The following is an 18,888-nucleotide window of genomic DNA, read 5'->3' as shown; positions in this document are numbered from 1 at the left end:
ACATGTAATAATAATAAATTTTAAAATTTATTATTATTATTATTATTATTATTATTACTACTACTAATACTACTACTACTACTAGTTTAAAGCCCGCAAATTCGCGGGGCTTTTTTATGGGTTCAATTGAGAATAAATTTGACAAAGTTAAAGATACTCATAGTATATATTATATGAAGGGTTGGTAGAAAAGTTATTATTAATAACGATAAGCACTATGATTCAATTACAATGACGAAACTCTTCGTTATTAATGATTTAGTGACGAAACTCACGACTGGAACCGTAAGCTTACATGAATTCTTTGAAGTGTCCATCTACGACATATTCATATTTATCGTTGTCCATTTGTAGATGTGCATCTATTATTAATGACAATCATATATAATATAATAATACATATATGTCATTCTTAAATCTTGTAAATTATGATTATGATACCTGCCATAATTTAAGCTTGGTTCATGCTACTACTAATCATTAAATAAATTACTAACATGATCATGGTGTAACCGAAAATGGGTCAAACTAACTCAAAATTATTTTTGACTTGCTTTTATAGAATTGTGTAGTTCTCAAACATCATTAGTGGAACATGTTGATGATCATTATCCGCAAATTTTCATGATCATTATTGTCTGCAAATATAAATACATTAGCCAAAAGAATGTATAAAAAACCTGAATTATTTTATTACCATTTATAATTTAACCAAGAACACAATAAATAAAGTATTGAATATGATATGAGATTATATATTTGAAATGACTTGGTCGACTTTTGACCAACCCATGTGACTTTCAGTTTGTCAAACTTGGTTCCGTGGATATTATCTTTAAACCACGTATTATCATATAATGTTGTCAATTACCTCTACACTTAAGATATTGTGGTCAAAAAGCAATGTAGTCAACATCAATTTGCTATGTGTTATAATATATAAATTATGATAATACATATATTATATCATATATAATATAATAATACATATATGTCATTCTTAAATCTTGTAAATTATGATTATGATACCTGCCATAATTTAAGCTTGGTTCATGCTACTACTAATCATTAAATAAATTACTAACATGATCATGGTGTAACCGAAAATGGGTCAAACTAACTCAAAATTATTTTTGACTTGCTTTTATAGAATTGTGTAGTTCTCAAACATCATTAGTGGAACATGTTGATGATCATTATCCGCAAATTTTCATGATCATTATTGTCTGCAAATATAAATACATTAGCCAAAAGAATGTATAAAAAACCTGAATTATTTTATTACCATTTATAATTTAACCAAGAACACAATAAATAAAGTATTGAATATGATATGAGATTATATATTTGAAATGACTTGGTCGACTTTTGACCAACCCATGTGACTTTCAGTTTGTCAAACTTGGTTCCGTGGATATTATCTTTAAACCACGTATTATCATATAATGTTGTCAATTACCTCTACACTTAAGATATTGTGGTCAAAAAGCAATGTAGTCAACATCAATTTGCTATGTGTTATAATATATAAATATATATATATAAATGGATAGTAAATTATTGATACACAAAAGTAATATTATTGTATTACCTAAACTTGTGATATTTTTGCTATAAATAGCCATGAATGCAAGCATTAAACTTGCACCATTTCTCACACTTACAAAGTGTTTCTTTCTTTCTCTCCATTATCATCTTTGTTCTTACACTTCATTATTAGTATTCTAAATCAAGAATCAAATCACTAAAGGTAGTTATAAGCCTACTGAATTATAACATCAAGAATCAAACCACTAAAGGTAGTTATAAGCCTACTGAATTATAACACGTTATCAGCACGATAATCTTAATACTAATTATGGTTGGCTCTGCCACCTAAATGATATATGGTCGGTTATACCACCTGAATAATATATGGTCGACACTGTCGTCTAATTATCATTTATGTTACTAACATTTATATTTCAATTATCTAACATTTATATGGCCGACACTGTCGCCTAATTATCATTTATGTTACTAACATTTATTTTTCAATTATCTAACATTTATATGGCCGACACTGTCGCCTAATTATCATTTATGTTACTAACATTTATATTTCTATTATCTAACATTTATATGGCCGACACTGTCGCCTAATTATCATTTATGTTTACTAATATTTATATTTATGTTATATAACATTTATTAATGATTGCTTACATATGGTCGACACTGTCACCTACTTATCATTTATGTTATATTAAATTTATGTTTAATTTTTATATACTTATGAATATAAAGTGACTATAATTTATCATGTTGTTTGTTTTAATAGAAAATGTCGAATCTGAAAAAGCTTAAATTTACTCCTTTAGAATCAACTGGAAACAACTACATGCCATGGGTTATAAAAGTAAAAATGCATCTTAAATCAATGGGTATTCTTGAAGCCATAAATGAAAACAACACTTGTTCTGAAAAAGAACAAGCAACGGCATGTTGCTTTATTCATCAACATATTGATGAATGCTTACAAAATAATTATGTGACTGTAGAAGATCCCCATGTTTTATGGGAAGGTCTCAAAAGCAGATTCAATAATCAAAGAGAAATTTTACTTCCAGCTGCTATGGAACAATGTAGAACATTAAGGTTCCAAGACTTTAAGAAAGTAAATGAATATAGCTCAGCTCTGTATAATACATGTTCACAACTTAAATTCTGTGGACATGAAATAAGTGATGCAGACATGATGGAGAAAACTTTCTCCACAATGAATGCTGCAAACATCACAGTGCAAAGAAATTTGAGAATGCTAAAGTTCAAAACATATCCTGAACTTAATTCATATCTCTTAGTTGCAGAGCAAAATGATGAGCTATTAATGAAAAATCAGCAATCCCGTCCTACTGGTACACTTGCAATCCCTGAAGCAAATACTGCAAATAATTATAAACAGGGACAAGGACGCGGGCAAGGTCGTGGTTATAATAACCATCACCATCATCATACCAAAAGCCATAACTATGGTAGAAACCATCCTTATGGTAATGGTAATGGGCGAGGACGTGGTCGTGGTCGTTGCCGTGGTGGTCAAAGAAATAATAATCCACGAAAATATAAATATCAACCACAAAATAAGCCCACTAAACAAGATGTTGAAGAAAATTCTTCTAAAAATTCTGAAGAATCTTGCTACAGATGTGGTAGAATGGGCCACTGGGCTAATACTTGCCGAACATCTAAACATCTTGTTAAGATGTATCAGGATTCGCTGAAAGATAAAGAAAAGGAAGTAAACTTTGTGGATAACGTCGATCCAACAGTCACTGAGAAACCATCTGATTTATATGAAGATTTCTTGAATGTTTAAGTTGTGTGTCTTTCGAAAAATAAACGATTTAATATCGTCTGTCTTTGTCATTATGTTTGCTAAATGTTTCAGTACTATCTATTTGCGTTTAAAATATTGTGTAATATTAATGTACTCACTATTTATTTCTTATATATGAAGTTCAATATGAATTTTGCTGGAATACAACATCAATCAAGTGGTGGAGATCTCTGTATAGCAGACAGTGGAACTACACACACTATACTTAAATCCGAGAAATATTTTATTGATCTAAAACCAACGGAAGGAACTATACATACAATATCAGGACCTGCTAACTTGATAAAAGGGATAGGAAAGGCAAATTTCATACTACCAAATGGTACAAAATTTTTAATAAATGATGCCTTATTTTCTCCCAAGTCAAGCAGAAATTTATTGAGTTTCTCCGACATATACCTTAACGGGTATGATTATCAGTCAGTGACAACAGAAAATGAGAAATATTTAAGTATCACTGACAAGAGTCATGTGGTTGAAAAACTGCCAAGACTTAGTTCTGGATTACATTATACACATATAAATGTACCAGAAATACATATGGTAGTTAACGAAAAATATATTGATCCTGGTGTATTCAGTTTATGGCATAACAGATTAGGCCATCCAGGATCAACAATGATGAAAAGGATTATTGAATGTACTCATGGACATCCACTAAAGGATAGAAAAATCCATCATGATACAATGGTTCCATGTACATCTTGCTCTCTTGGAAAATTGATAACTAGACCCTCACCACTTAAGGTTGAGAAAGAATCACCAATGTTTCTTGAAAGAATTCAAGGTGATATATGTGGACCAATTCATCCACCATGTGGACCATTTAGATATTTCATGGTTCTAATAGACGCATCTAGCAGATGGTCTCATGTTTGTCTGTTATCAAGCCGTAATGTGGCATTTGCAAAATTTCTTGCCCAAATTATTAAATTGAGAGCTCATTTTCCTGATTACACCATTAAAAGGGTGAGACTTGATAATGCTGGTGAATTTACATCTCAAGCATTTAATGACTATTGCATGTCTATATGAATTGTTGTTGAACATTCTGTTGCTCATGTGCATACACAAAATGGTTTAGCCGAGTCATTGATTAAACGTTTACAGTTAATCGCTAGACCATTGATAATGAGAACAAAACTCCCTGTATCTATATGGGGTCATGCAATTTTACATGCTGCTGCATTGATTCGCATCAGACCAAGTGCAAGTCATAAATATTCTCCCCTACAACTTGCTTTTGGTCAAGAGCCAAATATTTCCCATCTTAGAACATTTGGTTGTGCAGTGTATGTTCCAATTGCGACACCACAACGTACAAAAATGGGTCCTCAAAGGAGGTTGGGAATATATGTTGGATATGAAACATCTTCAATATTAAGGTATATTGAACCTATGACAGGTGACGTTTTTACAGCACGTTTTACTGATTGTCATTTTAATGAAACATTGTTCCCTAGATTAGGGGGAGAAATGAAAAATAAAGAAAATGATGTTTCATGGTGTGAACCTCAATTAAAGTCTCTTGATCCTCGCACAAAAGAATGCGAGACAGAAGTTCAAAAGATAATGCATATACAAGAACTTGCAAATCAATTGCCTGATGCATTTACAGATACAAAAACGGTGACAAAATCATATATACCAGCAGTAAATACTCCAGCTCGAATTGAAATTCCAAAAGCTGGCAATAACGTCACTCATGAATCTTTGCCACGTCAGAAACGTGGAAGACCAATTGGTTCAAAGGATAAAAATCCTCGAAAAAGAAAATCAGCTGATAATGAAGTAAAAGAAAGTGTTCAAGAAGAACCACAAATCAGTACTCCTACTGCAGAGGAGATTGATGATGTCAATACAGAAATTGCAATCAATTATGCATATTCAAAAATATTATGGAACCGAAATGAAATGAAAAATCTTGATGAGAAATTTTCATTTAATGTTGCATATGACATCATGAATAATGATGATGATCCAGAACCAACATCTATGGTTGAATGTCAAAATAGACATGATTGGGCTCAATGGAAAGAAGCAATACGAGCTGAATTAGAATCACTCAATAAAAGAAAAGTTTTCGGATCCATCATTCTCACTCCTAAAGATGTGAAACCTGTAGGATACAGATGGATTTTTGTCTGAAAAAGAAATGAGAAAAATGAAGTTACAAGGTATAAAGCTAGACTTGTAGCTCAAGGTTTTTCTCAAAGACCGGGAATTGATTATGAAGAAACTTATTCCCCTGTTATGGATGCAATTACTTTTAGGTACTTAATCAGTCTGGCAGTTTCTAAAAATTTAGAAATGCATCTCATGGATGTTGTGACTGCTTACCTATATGGATCACTTGATAGTGATATATATATGAAGATACCTGAAGGATTTAAGGTACCAGAAGTATCAAATGCAAAACCCAAAGAAATGTATTCGATTAAATTACAAAGATCTTTATATGGGTTAAAACAATCGGGACGTATGTGGTATAACCGATTAAGTGATTACTTGATAAGCAAAGGGTATACAAATAACCTTACTTGCCCTTGTGTTTTCATTAAGAAAACAACATCCGGATATGTGATCATAGCTGTTTATGTTGATGATCTTAACATCATAGGTACAAATAAAGAGATCTATGAAGCCATTCAACTTCTAAAGAAAGAATTTGAAATGAAAGATCTCGGAAAAACCAAGTATTGCCTTGGTTTACAAATTGAGCATATGCCTAATGGTTTACTTGTACATCAAACAACATATACTGAAAAGATTTTGAAACGTTTCAATATGGACAAGGCAAAACCATTAAGTACTCCTATGGTTGTTAGATCACTCAATGTTGAAACTGATCCATTTCGTCCATGTGAAGATCATGAAGATATTCTTGGACCAGAAGTACCATATCTTAGTGCAATTGGAGCTCTTATGTATCTTACAAATTGTACAAGACCTGACATTTCTTTTGCAGTTAATTTGTTGGCAAGGTTCAGCTCTGCTCCTACCAAAAGACACTGGAATGGGATCAAACACATATTTCGATACCTTCGAAGAACTACTGATTTAGGATTATTTTATTCTAACGAATCAAAACAAGATTTGGTTGGTTATGCTGATGCAGGTTATTTATCTGATCCACATAAAGCTAAATCTCAAACTGGATATGTATTCCTAAATGGAGGTACTGCAATATCATGGCGTTCTCAAAAACAAACACTTGTTGCTACATCATCAAATCATGCCGAAGTGATTGCATTACATGAAGCTACTCGGGAATGTTTTTGGTTGAGATCAATGACACAAATCATTACTGATTCTTGTGGACTAGAACGCGATAAAAGTCCAACAATTATCTATGAAGATAATGCAGCTTGCATAGCACAGATGAAAGAAGGGTATATCAAAAGTGACCGAACCAAACACATACCTCCTAGATTCTTCTCATACACTCAAAATCTCATTAAGGACAACGAGATTGAAATGAGATATGTTCAATCCAGCAAAAACTCTGCTGATCTTTTCACGAAAGCACTTCCAACTGCTATTTTCAGAACACACGTTCATAACATTGGCATGAGACATGTTCAAAAGATGTAACAACCGAAGCGATGTCTACTTGAGGGGGAGTCAACTCCATGCTGCACTCTTTTTCCCTTAGCTAAAGTTTTTCCCACTGGGTTTTCTTTAGCAAGGTTTTTAACGAGGCAGTAACTTACAGTTGATCTTCAACAAACAAAATTGCTATCCAAGGGGGAGTGTTATAATATATAAATATATATATATATATAAATGGATAGTCAATTATTGATACACAAAAGTAATATTATTGTATTACCTAAACTTGTGATATTTTTGCTATAAATAGCCATGAATGCAAGCATTAAACTTGCACCATTTCTCACACTTACAAAGTGTTTCTTTCTTTCTCTCCATTATCATCTTTGTTCTTACACTTCATTATTAGTATTCTAAATCAAGAATCAAATCACTAAAGGTAGTTATAAGCCTACTGAATTATAACATCAAGAATCAAACCACTAAAGGTAGTTATAAGCCTACTGAATTATAACACTATGAAGTATTAAGTACTTTGCTATAACTACAAACAAATAATACTGTCCATTATTTTATTTGAAATGTTTCAAATTAATTGTTCAGATTCTTTTTAACCAATCAAAAGAGGTTATTCTGGAGAGAAGATATATCATTGGTGGAGAAATTAGTAAGATTTCCTAAAACTGCATGTATTTTGTCTGGGGACAATGATTTGAGACGAAGGGAGTAATAAAAAGATCTGACCAAAAGGCAAATCACACAAATTATTAAAATTCCCTAACGGTTGAATATCTACCAACATACCAACAACACCTACATAGGTTTTAAGACAATGACATTAATACACGATGAAGAATGCAGTTCATATAAAAATTGTATTTATCTTTCCAACAACAGTATAACCAATTACACTAGCTGAATACTCGCGAATTCGCGGAGTTTTGTGAGGGTTTAATCACAAGCCATGTTTATAATTAATGTATCAAATTCAATGTATTAAATTAATGAACGTATTAAATTATAGTAGTAGTAGTACTAGTAATAGTTGTATTACATTTAATCTAGTACGCTAAAAAAATATATATTGAAATAATCTTTCATCATTCATGTATCACCATAGCATGTTGTGCTAAATTTGTATCATAATGATTATTATCATCATACCATATATAGAAGAAAACCAAATTTAGTTAGCTTATGAACACTTTTGTTTGCTTACGGTATTTTTAAGGATTTTTTCCGCGCTCATTAAAAAATTTCCGCATCCAAGTTGAGATTTTTAAGTAGAATCTTTTTGAGCTTCTATGATTGGATCTCTGTAAGAACATTGAGTTTAAATAGCCGGCTTTGGTGAATTTTTTAAATTTTATCATCTTATAATTATATTGATAATTGTTTATTTATCGACTTATTTGTAAATTTTCAATATAGTACTTGACTTGCAACTTGGAATGAAGTCTAATGAGGAATATCAAAAGTTTGAAACATTTCTGGTGGAGAAGGTTATGTATTGTTGTTTTATGGGTTATTATGTACGTCATTTGTAGGTAATCTTTGATTCACGTGACCTGCTGTTGCTTTTAAAATTTAAAGTACTCCGTATTAGACTAACTTTTACATTTTTCTTTAAGTGCAAAACTTCGCTTGTGTTTACATATCTATTTGCTTATGAATGATTCAATTTGGGTAAACTCTATAACTATGCAATGTAGTTGAGTAACAAAAATATAGTATTAAAAGAAAATGAGTCAAATGGGTCACATGTTTTGACCCGATACACCCCTTCATCTGCTACAAAGAAAGATATAGTGGATTTTGTTGCTTCTGTTTCCTCATCTCCGAGTCTATTCTCTTCGTTGCTGCATTAGTTAACTATTATATCTAATTTCTTAATAAACTCTTTATACGTGATTGATAATCAAGTTACTATTCTATTTCTTATACTCCCTAAAATACTTTTATTGCTAACGCTATTAAATCTATCACATATTTAAGGCATAGAATGTTCTATAATATTGAAAACTAATAAAAAAAAATTGTCATCACCGAGGCCCACAGTTCGCAACTCCAACCCCCGTGATTGAATTTCCGATTCAACTTGAACAGTTTCGTTTGAGGTGTAATACACAGAACGTTACTCGTGAACCCACGTTTCGATTGCAGACCAAATCTCTAGTCCATCTACTGCGAAAGGTAATCCTCTATGAGCAGTTTAAAACGGTGTGGTTGGCTTTCGTCCTTAACTGCAATACCTCTGTAAATAATTTGAAAAATTCACATTACAGGTTGTTATGGTGGTTAAAAAAAATAACAAATTAACTCAAACAGACGTTGAAAGTGAGTAAACGGGTTAAATCGGCCCATTAATCAATAAATGGATTAAAATAACCTCTTGAGAAGATCAGCAAGTAACGCATGCTCGGTGAATACCCGGTTCTTAGAAATAACAGCAGACATTTCCATGGCGTATTTAGCTGGAAAAACAATCATTTCAAGCACACCGCCAGTGTTAATGAGTATTTGCGTAGCTAATGCATTTATGTTCATTGACGGAAAATGTAGCGGCAGAAGCATGAAAATCGGATGAACCACACTTAATTGTCGATTAGCAGCTATTAAAAATGGCTCTATCATTGCATGATGTTCACCCTACACAAACAAAATCAACAGTTTTTAACATAATACGACGAAATAGAAAATACACTAATTGCAGACTCTATGCTTACTTGTTCTACTGTTACTCCACTCATGTTTGGTTCAAGATGTTCCTTTTTCATCGAGCTCGTTTGGTCACAATATTCTGTCAGATCAAGATTCCTCGTTGGTGGGAACACATGACTACAAAAAAAATAAATAAATAAAAAATAAAATAAAAGATCATATGCCATTGCAGAACTCAAACTATGTAATCCTTAGATTTCAATTAAACTTACTTCAAGTCGACAAATGACCTCAGGGTTTACTGCAAGCATTTCTCTCCCAAATTATTCATCTGTTTTGCCACGCAGATTTGTCCACTCCGAGAAAAGATGTTTCAAAACTTAAGCATAAATGTACTAATTAAAAATTAAAAATAATAATAAAAAAATGGCCAACTGAAGAGTCCAACTGAAGAGTCCAACTATATTTCACTACTTCATTAATTAGGTTTTATTTCTCATTATAAGCAAGTGGCAAACGGCAAAAAAAAAAAAACCCATTGACTAATTAGCGGATCATTATCCTACTCTCATTTCCCATCATGAAATGTAAAATAATCATAATCGATAAATGCAAAAATTTAAACTAAAAATTGTTTGTCTTTAACAAAAAGCGAACAAAAAAAAAAAAAACTAATTACTGCTACGAAAAATTAATAATTCTTTTCCATCAAAACGAAATTGTAACCAAAATCGAAATCAAATCTCACCTTAGCATAAATCAAGTGGTTTGAATGAGCCCTTGAAATAGTAAGTGAGCCCATATTGCCACCTACTATGAATCACGGATTTTTTTTTATATTTGATTTAATAGCATCAAAACATAGAAGAGGTGACTCAGTTTACAAATTTTAACATAAGCATAACTGACTGATACTTCATAAATCACTAATTATTATACTACTTGATAAGCATCAGAACACCAACACACCATTCGTTATATTTTTATAACTAAGAAAATACAAATAGACAATTAAACTAAGAAAAATATAATACTAAGAATGATACATGAGCATACCTCAACTGACAATTGATATTCTTTCAATTTAACATACCCTTATAGATTACTAACGTCGATCAATGGAACAATATTTGAGGCATCCAAGAAAAGGATCAGATCTGCGGTAGAAAAACATGGGTTATAGATTAGAAAACGGGTCAGAAAAACTTATTCAATTGGACGAATACTCATAATCAAAGGTCGAAACTTACTTAAAAGTCTATTTTTAGTGCATACAAAGAACAAAATAAGTAAAAAAGATATACAGAAACAAAAGTTGGAGACTTTTAATGTGTATGTAACTTATAAGTGGTAATTTTAACCCATTAAATAAAATATGAATGGCTGATTTAAGTTATATTACCGGTAGTAGGTCTCAATTAACCATATTTCAAGTTCAATGAATATAACTTCCTAAATCATGTTATGCTGGTATATATTAAGTATAAACAAAGTATAGACTGAAAGAACATACGCGATGGGACATACTTCGGAATAATATGCCTTTGACCATGCCATCCAAAAGTAGAACATTCCCGTAAATAACTGTAAAGGGATCACAAACAATATCAGTAATAACATCAACTTTATACATGGTTTTGTGATGAACTTGTGGAACGGTATAAACCACAATAATCAAGCAAGTCAGCAAAATACTCGTTTTTAAGCCTTTAAACTACCGATAACAAGATCATCCTATATAGCACCAGATTCCAATCATGATTTCCATCATTATACCTCATTGAAACTGGGTCACTTCATATTGCACCATAATTTTCCCTTATTGGTGAACAAACATCATCTAACTTCAAAGTTTCCAAAATATTGATCACTATTTATCACTTCACTAATCTAAATAAAATCATGGGACCAAAGCATACCCAGCAGCAGTAGGTGATCAAATTTCGAGTCAAAACCTCATTAATACCTGTCACTCGCTTGTTAGAATATAAAAAAAAAAAAACCCGATGAATGATCTTTTTACCTCATAAGACTAAATATTATGTGCAGACTATTCTGATCATACAAGCTTTTCAAGGATGACTATCGATTTGGGGGAAAAAGTTAGGGTTGTGAAAAACACCAATTGAAATTTGATCAAAAACCCTTATTGAAATAAGATTAATTTTACCTGATTTCAGAGATGTTAGGGTTCAATATTTAAACACTAATTTTCGTCGAATTTCGCTTATTGATTTAAGTCGTAGTCGGTTCTTCAATAGAAATTAGGGTTCGTAAAAATTAGATTTCGGTTGCTCTAAATCCGGATTTACGTTCGACGAATTTGCCTCTTCCATTCATTATCATCTTCAATATATGTTTGTTTCATAATTGATTCTGATTTTACTGACGATTTTGGGAGAATGTAGGGTTTTTTTTCCAAGTGAATGCTACTCTCTAGAACCCCTAATTTAGTTATTCTTTACCGTGTTTTTTTAGCGATAGGGGTAATTTAGTGATCAAAATCAAAATCAAGTTGATTATGAAGTCATAATCTTATCAAAAAATTTAGATGGTCTAGATTATGGATGTTAATGATAATGGAAGACTAGTATTAGTGATTTGAACTTTAGATGATCTATTTTCCACTTTGTTATTATAATATAAAGAGAATAAAGAGATTATTATTATTATTGGTATTATTATTATTATTGGTTTTCTAGTCGTTATCTTTTTTAGCAAAAAAGAATAATTCAATGACCATATTCAAAAGATTCTTTAATTCTCATTGATCCATGTTTCCTTTAAGTTCGTTATCTTCCTTGTGATGGCAACAATCACGCCATCAAAGATAATTCCATCAAGCCATGTTAACCAATGCCGTGATGTTGGCATTATCGTGGACATCGCGCCCCATGCTGCCATGTTAACTATGGTCTAAACTAGTTGTGGAGCTCTCGCTTCGCGCCGGGGGTTTCGTTTTGAATGCGAGTTAAAAAAAAAGGTTTGATCTATTTTGTAAAAAAGAATTTTTTTTTCGACATATAACATTGAAGAGTTGTTCCTTTTGTGAAAGTAGCTTCTTTTAGTGTTCAGTTTTTTTTTTTTTAAAGTTAGTTGATCTATTTTGTAAAAAAAAATATTTTTCGACATCTTTTAGTAGCATTGAATGGTTGTTCCTTTTATGAAAGTTGCTTCATTTATCGTTGAGGCAGGAAGAAAAAAAAAAGGAAAAAAAGTTAGTTGATTTTTTTGTAAAAAAGAATTTTTCCGACATCTTTTGTTAACATTGAAGGGTTGGTTCTTTTACGAAAATTGCTTCTATTATTGTTGGAGACCAAAAAAAAATCAGTGTAGCACAGTAGTGGCCTTTGTGGGTTCAACTGTTTGAGCGCAGCGTACAAGTCGGTAAAACGTGGTGGGTGTTATTATTCAGTATTTTTGGTTTTAGTAATGTGATAAATAATAGTTTAGAATTTAAAATATAGGTATAAAGTGGAGGGTTTGATTTGTATTTTAATCAAAGTTAGGGGGTTAGTTTTGTGAAAAACGAAATTGTAAATAGTATATTCATAGGGTATAAGACAAATTACTATTACTAATATAACTAATAGACAAAATTTATCTTATGAATAGTACTATTTAATATTTCATTTTTCACACATCCAACCCTCTAGCTTTCATGAAAATACAAATCGAACCCCCCATTTTATAGTACTATTTAATATTTTATTTTTCACACACTCAATCCGCTAACTTTCATTAAAATACAAATCAAACCCCCCTTTTATACCTATATTCTAAATATTTATCCCATCACTAACACTAAAAATATTGAATAATAACACTCACCACGCTACTAATGTGCTACTTTTTTTTTGTCTCAAACGATAAAAAAACAACTTTCATAAAAGGAACAACCTTTCAATGCTACCAAAAGATATCGAAAAATATTCTTTTTTACAAAATAGATCAAGTAACTTTAAAAAAAAAAAAATAAAACTCAAACGCTAAAAGAAGCAACTTTCACAAAGGAACAACCCTTCAATGTTAGATGTCGAATTTTTTTTTTTTTTACAAAATAGATCAACACTTTTTTTTAACTCGCATTTAAAAGGGAGCCCCCGGCGCGAAACGAGGGCTCCAAAACTAGTTTTCTCTATTAGATAATGCGTAAATACATCTTGTTACGTTGGTGGTTAAACCACCGTTAATATTTAAATATTAAATTTTTGATTAGATGATGACACTAACTAACCTTATCTGACATTAAACAACCCGAGTTCTTGAACATATATTTTGTATCTAGCAAACGATTCACACATTTATAAAATACCAAAGTGTCATTTTAACTTAACAATGTTGTGCCGCTGATACTGTGATTGAACTGCAATATCAACCGCATATTCTTTGATCAAACTTATTTTTCAAAAGTTAATGTTCGACTATGATTTTACAATTTTAATGATTTATATTATGTCCTATGGATATAATATTAAGTTTACATTGATAATTATATTTAACACTTCGGTGTAAGATATAGGAATAATTATCAATAAATGTCGTAATTAAAGGAAAATATTTATTAGACGCACAAGTATCTTAAAGATTTTACTAGTATTTAAAATATATCCACAAACATTTAAAAATGTCATTATATTATACATATTACATTTGAGCAAATGTGTAATCCTATTCATCAACAGTAACTCACTAACAATAAAATACTACTACGTATTTTGGTATTTTTAAAAGTTAGATATTTATGCAGTGCCAGAAGCTTCTAGCGAGTCATTTTCCCCCTCGCACATTTAATCTCCACCTACCCTTTGAAGCCCTAGGTTGCGAGTGACATTCCAGAGCTTTCAGGCGACTTTTTTTGGTGGCTACCTCCACCATCATCTCCTTTCAGGCTTTGATTGTTTCATTTACCTGCGATCTTATCGACGAACGATTGAAAGGTTAGGGTTTCAGTTCTCTTTTTTCGTTACGATTCATGACTTTGATTGTTTCAATTTTACTTGAGATGTAGTGGAGGAACGTTTTTTTTTGTCCTATGAAGTGGTCGCCGGTGGTGAAAGGTTAAACACCCTTTCCTGTTTTGTTGAGTTTATGGTTATAGTTTGCACAATATAGTTTGTCATGATAATTAATCTTTAGTTGTTTGCTTTGATCGATCTGTTGAGTTTATTTAAATAAGATGATGGTGCAGTTGCACTTGAAACAAACCAAACCATGTTTATAGTTGGTGTTTGCGAATTTGAGTGCAATAAAAAACAGTTAAAATATTTATAGTTTGAAGTTAGTTCAACTTTTGTGGATAAAACATAAGGACTTATGAAGATTTTGTTTTTTATTTTTATTTTTGAAGCAGTGTGTGTTTATTTAATTATATATGTGTATGTAATTGTCACTTTTATAAAGGCTAAAATTAGGGTTTTCAGTTTATAGATGAAAGAAAGGGGGAGATAGTATTTGTTTTCAGTTTATAGATGTAATTGCCACTTTTGTCATGTCAAATTTGGTCTTTCTTTATAACGTTTTTATGCAAATACTAAAAGAAGTAAAGAAGCCAAAATATAATATTCAAAGGATTCCCGACGACTGGTAAAATTTGTACAGAGGTATCTGCGGTCGACCAAGCGGTCGAGTCGTGGTATTGACACTAGAATTGTATGTAAGTTTATCTATCTTTCCTATAAATCCAAACAATGGAGTCACTTTTTTCGACGAAAAAACGAGAATATATAAAAATAGAATGATAATTCATCATAAAAATGAATATCCAAAGAATACAAATAATTGAGTATACGCACATAAAGCCTATTTGACCTTCGAAACTAACAAATGGATCCTATTGAAACAATTGAAATGTTCCCCTATTGAAACATTCGAGTCACTTGAAGACTCACCGCACTCTTAAATTCATATATTCCAACAAATCATTCATGCTTCAACTCATATTCTTTAATAGATTTCAAGCAAAATAGATTCTATAAAGTATAATTAAATTGTAAACTTGTTATTGATATTGTTGTAATTTTACTTGTGATCTACTATTTTTGGTTGATCAAGTTAGTAGTTTCGTTCTTGTGATAAGAACACTAGCAAAGAAAGGTGTACTTGAATCTATACAAATCATAAATCACATAATACTTTAATGAAATCATAAATACACAATTGTTCAATGAAAAGAATAAAGAAAGAAACTTAGCCGAGCATGATGATGATAAAGAACATGATAGATTGTTGATGAACCATGATGAACTCGCCTTCGATCCTTGAAACCTTGATGATTTTTGATGTTAGGGTTGATGTTTGGGGCTTAAAAAATGGAGAAAAAAGGTCCTTAATTCGTGGCTAAGGGTTTCCTTTATATAGGGAATGAATAACTTGTTCCCAAAGCAAAAATCTCTCAAAATCCGGCATCAGCAAAATTGCATTGGCATAATTTACGCCACCATGGCGTAATTTACGCTAGACAATGGTGCAAATGGGCGTATTTGTACGCCAAATAGTGACATTTTTTCTGATCTTGAAACTTGCCTGGCGTAATTTACGCCGGGCTGGCGTAAATTACGCCCATATTTGTACTGGCGTAAAAGCTGGCGTAATTTACTCTGATGTGGCGTAAATTACTCCAGTGTTAAAATGCTGATACTTTTTTGTTTTTTCTAACTTTTTCCACAACTTGACTTCAAACGCCATTTTTCGCACCTTTTTGCACTAACTTCTTTTCACACCTACAATACACGAAATTTCATCAAAGTACCTTGTTTTTCACTTAAATGTAATCACTTTTATCATGTTTAAGTACAAACGAGCGCGTCAAATAATGACCGATCAAAACCCCCACATTTGGCTTTTGCTTGTCCTCAAGCAATTTTGATTTTAACTATAAGTCAACAACACCTAGGTGATATTCTTTTTACCATTCAAACAACTTTTCATGAAACAATTTTAACTATTAATTGAGATGTAAGGGCAATTCGGGTCAATCACTCAATACCTCAAACAATTTTACACCTCTAATAGATCAACCACAAAGCTTTTCCTCATAGCACATTTTCTTAACTTACTAATTTCAACGCTATGTATAACATTATAGACCTCATTCATTTCCCATATCATCAAATGGATCAACACTTAGAACTAAATTAAAGCAAGTATTCTTCACAAACTTTCTCATGAACCATACTTAATCTTTTAAACAATAAAGACAAATGTATCTAGGTAGCATGTCAAAAGAAACACAAAATGGGTTAAATTACATTCGGATTGGGTTTATTGGGTTGGCCATGACTCGGATAAAAATTGGTGTAAAACAGTTACGAATGTCGAATCAATCAAACTTTATAAGGTTTAGAAACTTTAACGTGACCCTCATTCGTACAAAGATAAATTAAACTTAAATCAGAATATCAACTATAACTAGAATCATGCATATGTTTGTGTTTTTATCCTCCTTAACTTCATTACTAACTAAACTCATGCCCTTGTCTACATTAGCATTAAGTGCATAAAGGTTCGTTAAAAACGATTAATTTCAATTAGTCCAATGAACCTCCTAAGTCTAGTTAGAAATACCTTATACCACAAGCCAGGTGAAGCGAATACTGGTTACATTGCCCATTTTTACGCGGCATTACATGAAAGGTGTAGGTACTTTTGTGAGGTTATGCGAAGTTTTACTTTGATTTTTACTCTACATTTCAACGAGAACGAATTTTATACCTCAGTGGTCCATGCTTTATAAGGCACTCGTTTCACAATTTTTGGCATACTCTTCTTCTACTCTCTTTTTTCATCATTTTTTTCATTAAACTTTTTCTTATGCCTCAGTGGTCCATGCTTTTTAGGGCACTCGTTTCACAATTTTTGGCATACTTTTTTACTTATTTTTAAATTCGTCTCTTTCAACTTCCTTTTCTTCTTCTTACATGATAGCGCACACAATATAACATATTTGGAACATTTTTGATGTAACGTCGAATGTGTGGTGATGGTGACAATGATATATAGGTAAATGTAGGATGTAGATGATGGGTGTTGGTGTGGTGAATATCATTGTCATAGCTTGTGATTTAAGGACTTCCGTTCGACCTTTGCCTAGGAAAGAGTAAACTCTACAAGGGTTGCACCAGTGACGATTATTATGGTTATGCACTTATATACCAATGAGTAAATCATGGAATCCAATGTGGAACCTAGGAAACCACTCTGATTCGAATTAGTCAAAAAGCCATAAACACTATAACATGATAGCTAGTTATAATTGAAATTCTAATTTAAACCAATTATGTCTTAGCAAAAATGAGTTGCGTTGTCACCTAATGTTACTGCGTCTAAACAAGATAAAGTAGGATTAAATTCGACATTAATAACCAAAAATTAAGGGTAGGAATGGGAAATTAGTTTTTCTTTGGTTTAATTCTAAAGGCTCAGGCTGCTAATGGTAACTAATTGATTCTCGTACACAATTGTGTACTAACGACCTGGGTGGACTGGCTTTTAAAATGGTGTAAAATAAAAATGGTTAAAAATCTTAAGGTGTTTCTTTATCATTCATGTTCCCTAGAGTACAACCATGAAATCTTGTTTCATCATCTTTTCTTTCTTTCTTCCATGAGCATTTATATTCTCGAAATCTATCGGTCGAGGTCAATAAGGTCAAATGCATTTGATAAATTGCCGAACACTATCATTCCTCACCGGCCAAGTCCTAAAACTCCAAGTTAATTCTTAATCACTATAGGTTCTCTCATGGGTCAACATCTCAATTATAGCCTTAAAATTAAAAATTTGACCACCTAGGCAATTAAAAACCATTTATTTCATAAAACATTTGAACAACAATCATTTTCAAACTAAGTCAAAAGTGAAAATTTCCTTCCCCCCCCCCCCCCCCCCCCCCAACTTAAACCATGCTACGTCCACGTATGCATGTTAAAATAATATTAGACAAAAGCGAAGAAATTAAACAAAGAGAATAAGAAAAAGAACAATATTACCCGGGGATAAAATAAACTTCCATAACAACCGTATTAAGCACACGAACTTCCCATATTTCATCACATAAACATGTTTCCTTCCATCCAACTTTATTCTACAAAACAAAAACAAAAGAAAACATAAAATCTAACTAACCCACTTTCGTAGGGATCCCGCTTGCAGTTAGGGTGTGCAAGAAGCCTTTAAACCACCTGATTCCCTCGGGTGGACGAGTTTTGTCTCGTGAGGGCTTGCAGTGAACATACACACAAAGTTCATATAACTAAATAAATAAAATAGAAATAAAGTAAAAATAAAATAAAGGA

The 18,888-nt window shown here is 31.9% G+C and overlaps 1 protein-coding gene and 1 long non-coding RNA gene across 2 annotated transcripts; both read right to left on the bottom strand.

The window, feature by feature from the left end:
• Window positions 1–8,665: 8,665 nt before the first annotated feature.
• Window positions 8,666–10,035, bottom strand: LOC139840235 (probable linoleate 9S-lipoxygenase 5). The gene is made up of 4 exons (XM_071830482.1): window positions 9,865–10,035; window positions 9,658–9,769; window positions 9,321–9,580; window positions 8,666–9,185 (listed from the first exon to the last, which is right to left on the bottom strand). The coding sequence occupies exons 2-4, from the start codon at window positions 9,706–9,708 to the stop codon at window positions 9,113–9,115; spliced, it is 384 nt and encodes a 127-aa protein (XP_071686583.1). The 5' UTR covers window positions 9,709–9,769; window positions 9,865–10,035; the 3' UTR covers window positions 8,666–9,112.
• A 3-nt stretch (window positions 10,036–10,038) lies between these two features.
• On the bottom strand, window positions 10,039–12,040 carry LOC139840236 (uncharacterized). The gene is made up of 3 exons (XR_011757284.1): window positions 11,763–12,040; window positions 11,120–11,558; window positions 10,039–10,749 (listed from the first exon to the last, which is right to left on the bottom strand). It is a non-coding gene; the product is annotated as an uncharacterized lncRNA (long non-coding RNA).
• Between the last annotated feature and the right edge of the window lie 6,848 nt (window positions 12,041–18,888).

This window comes from Rutidosis leptorrhynchoides, chromosome 4, assembly GCF_046630445.1.
Source record: "Rutidosis leptorrhynchoides isolate AG116_Rl617_1_P2 chromosome 4, CSIRO_AGI_Rlap_v1, whole genome shotgun sequence".
Taxonomy (NCBI): Eukaryota; Viridiplantae; Streptophyta; class Magnoliopsida; order Asterales; family Asteraceae; genus Rutidosis; species Rutidosis leptorrhynchoides.
Note: the sequence above shows the minus strand (reverse complement) of the source record. Positions and strands in the feature narration are given on the sequence as shown.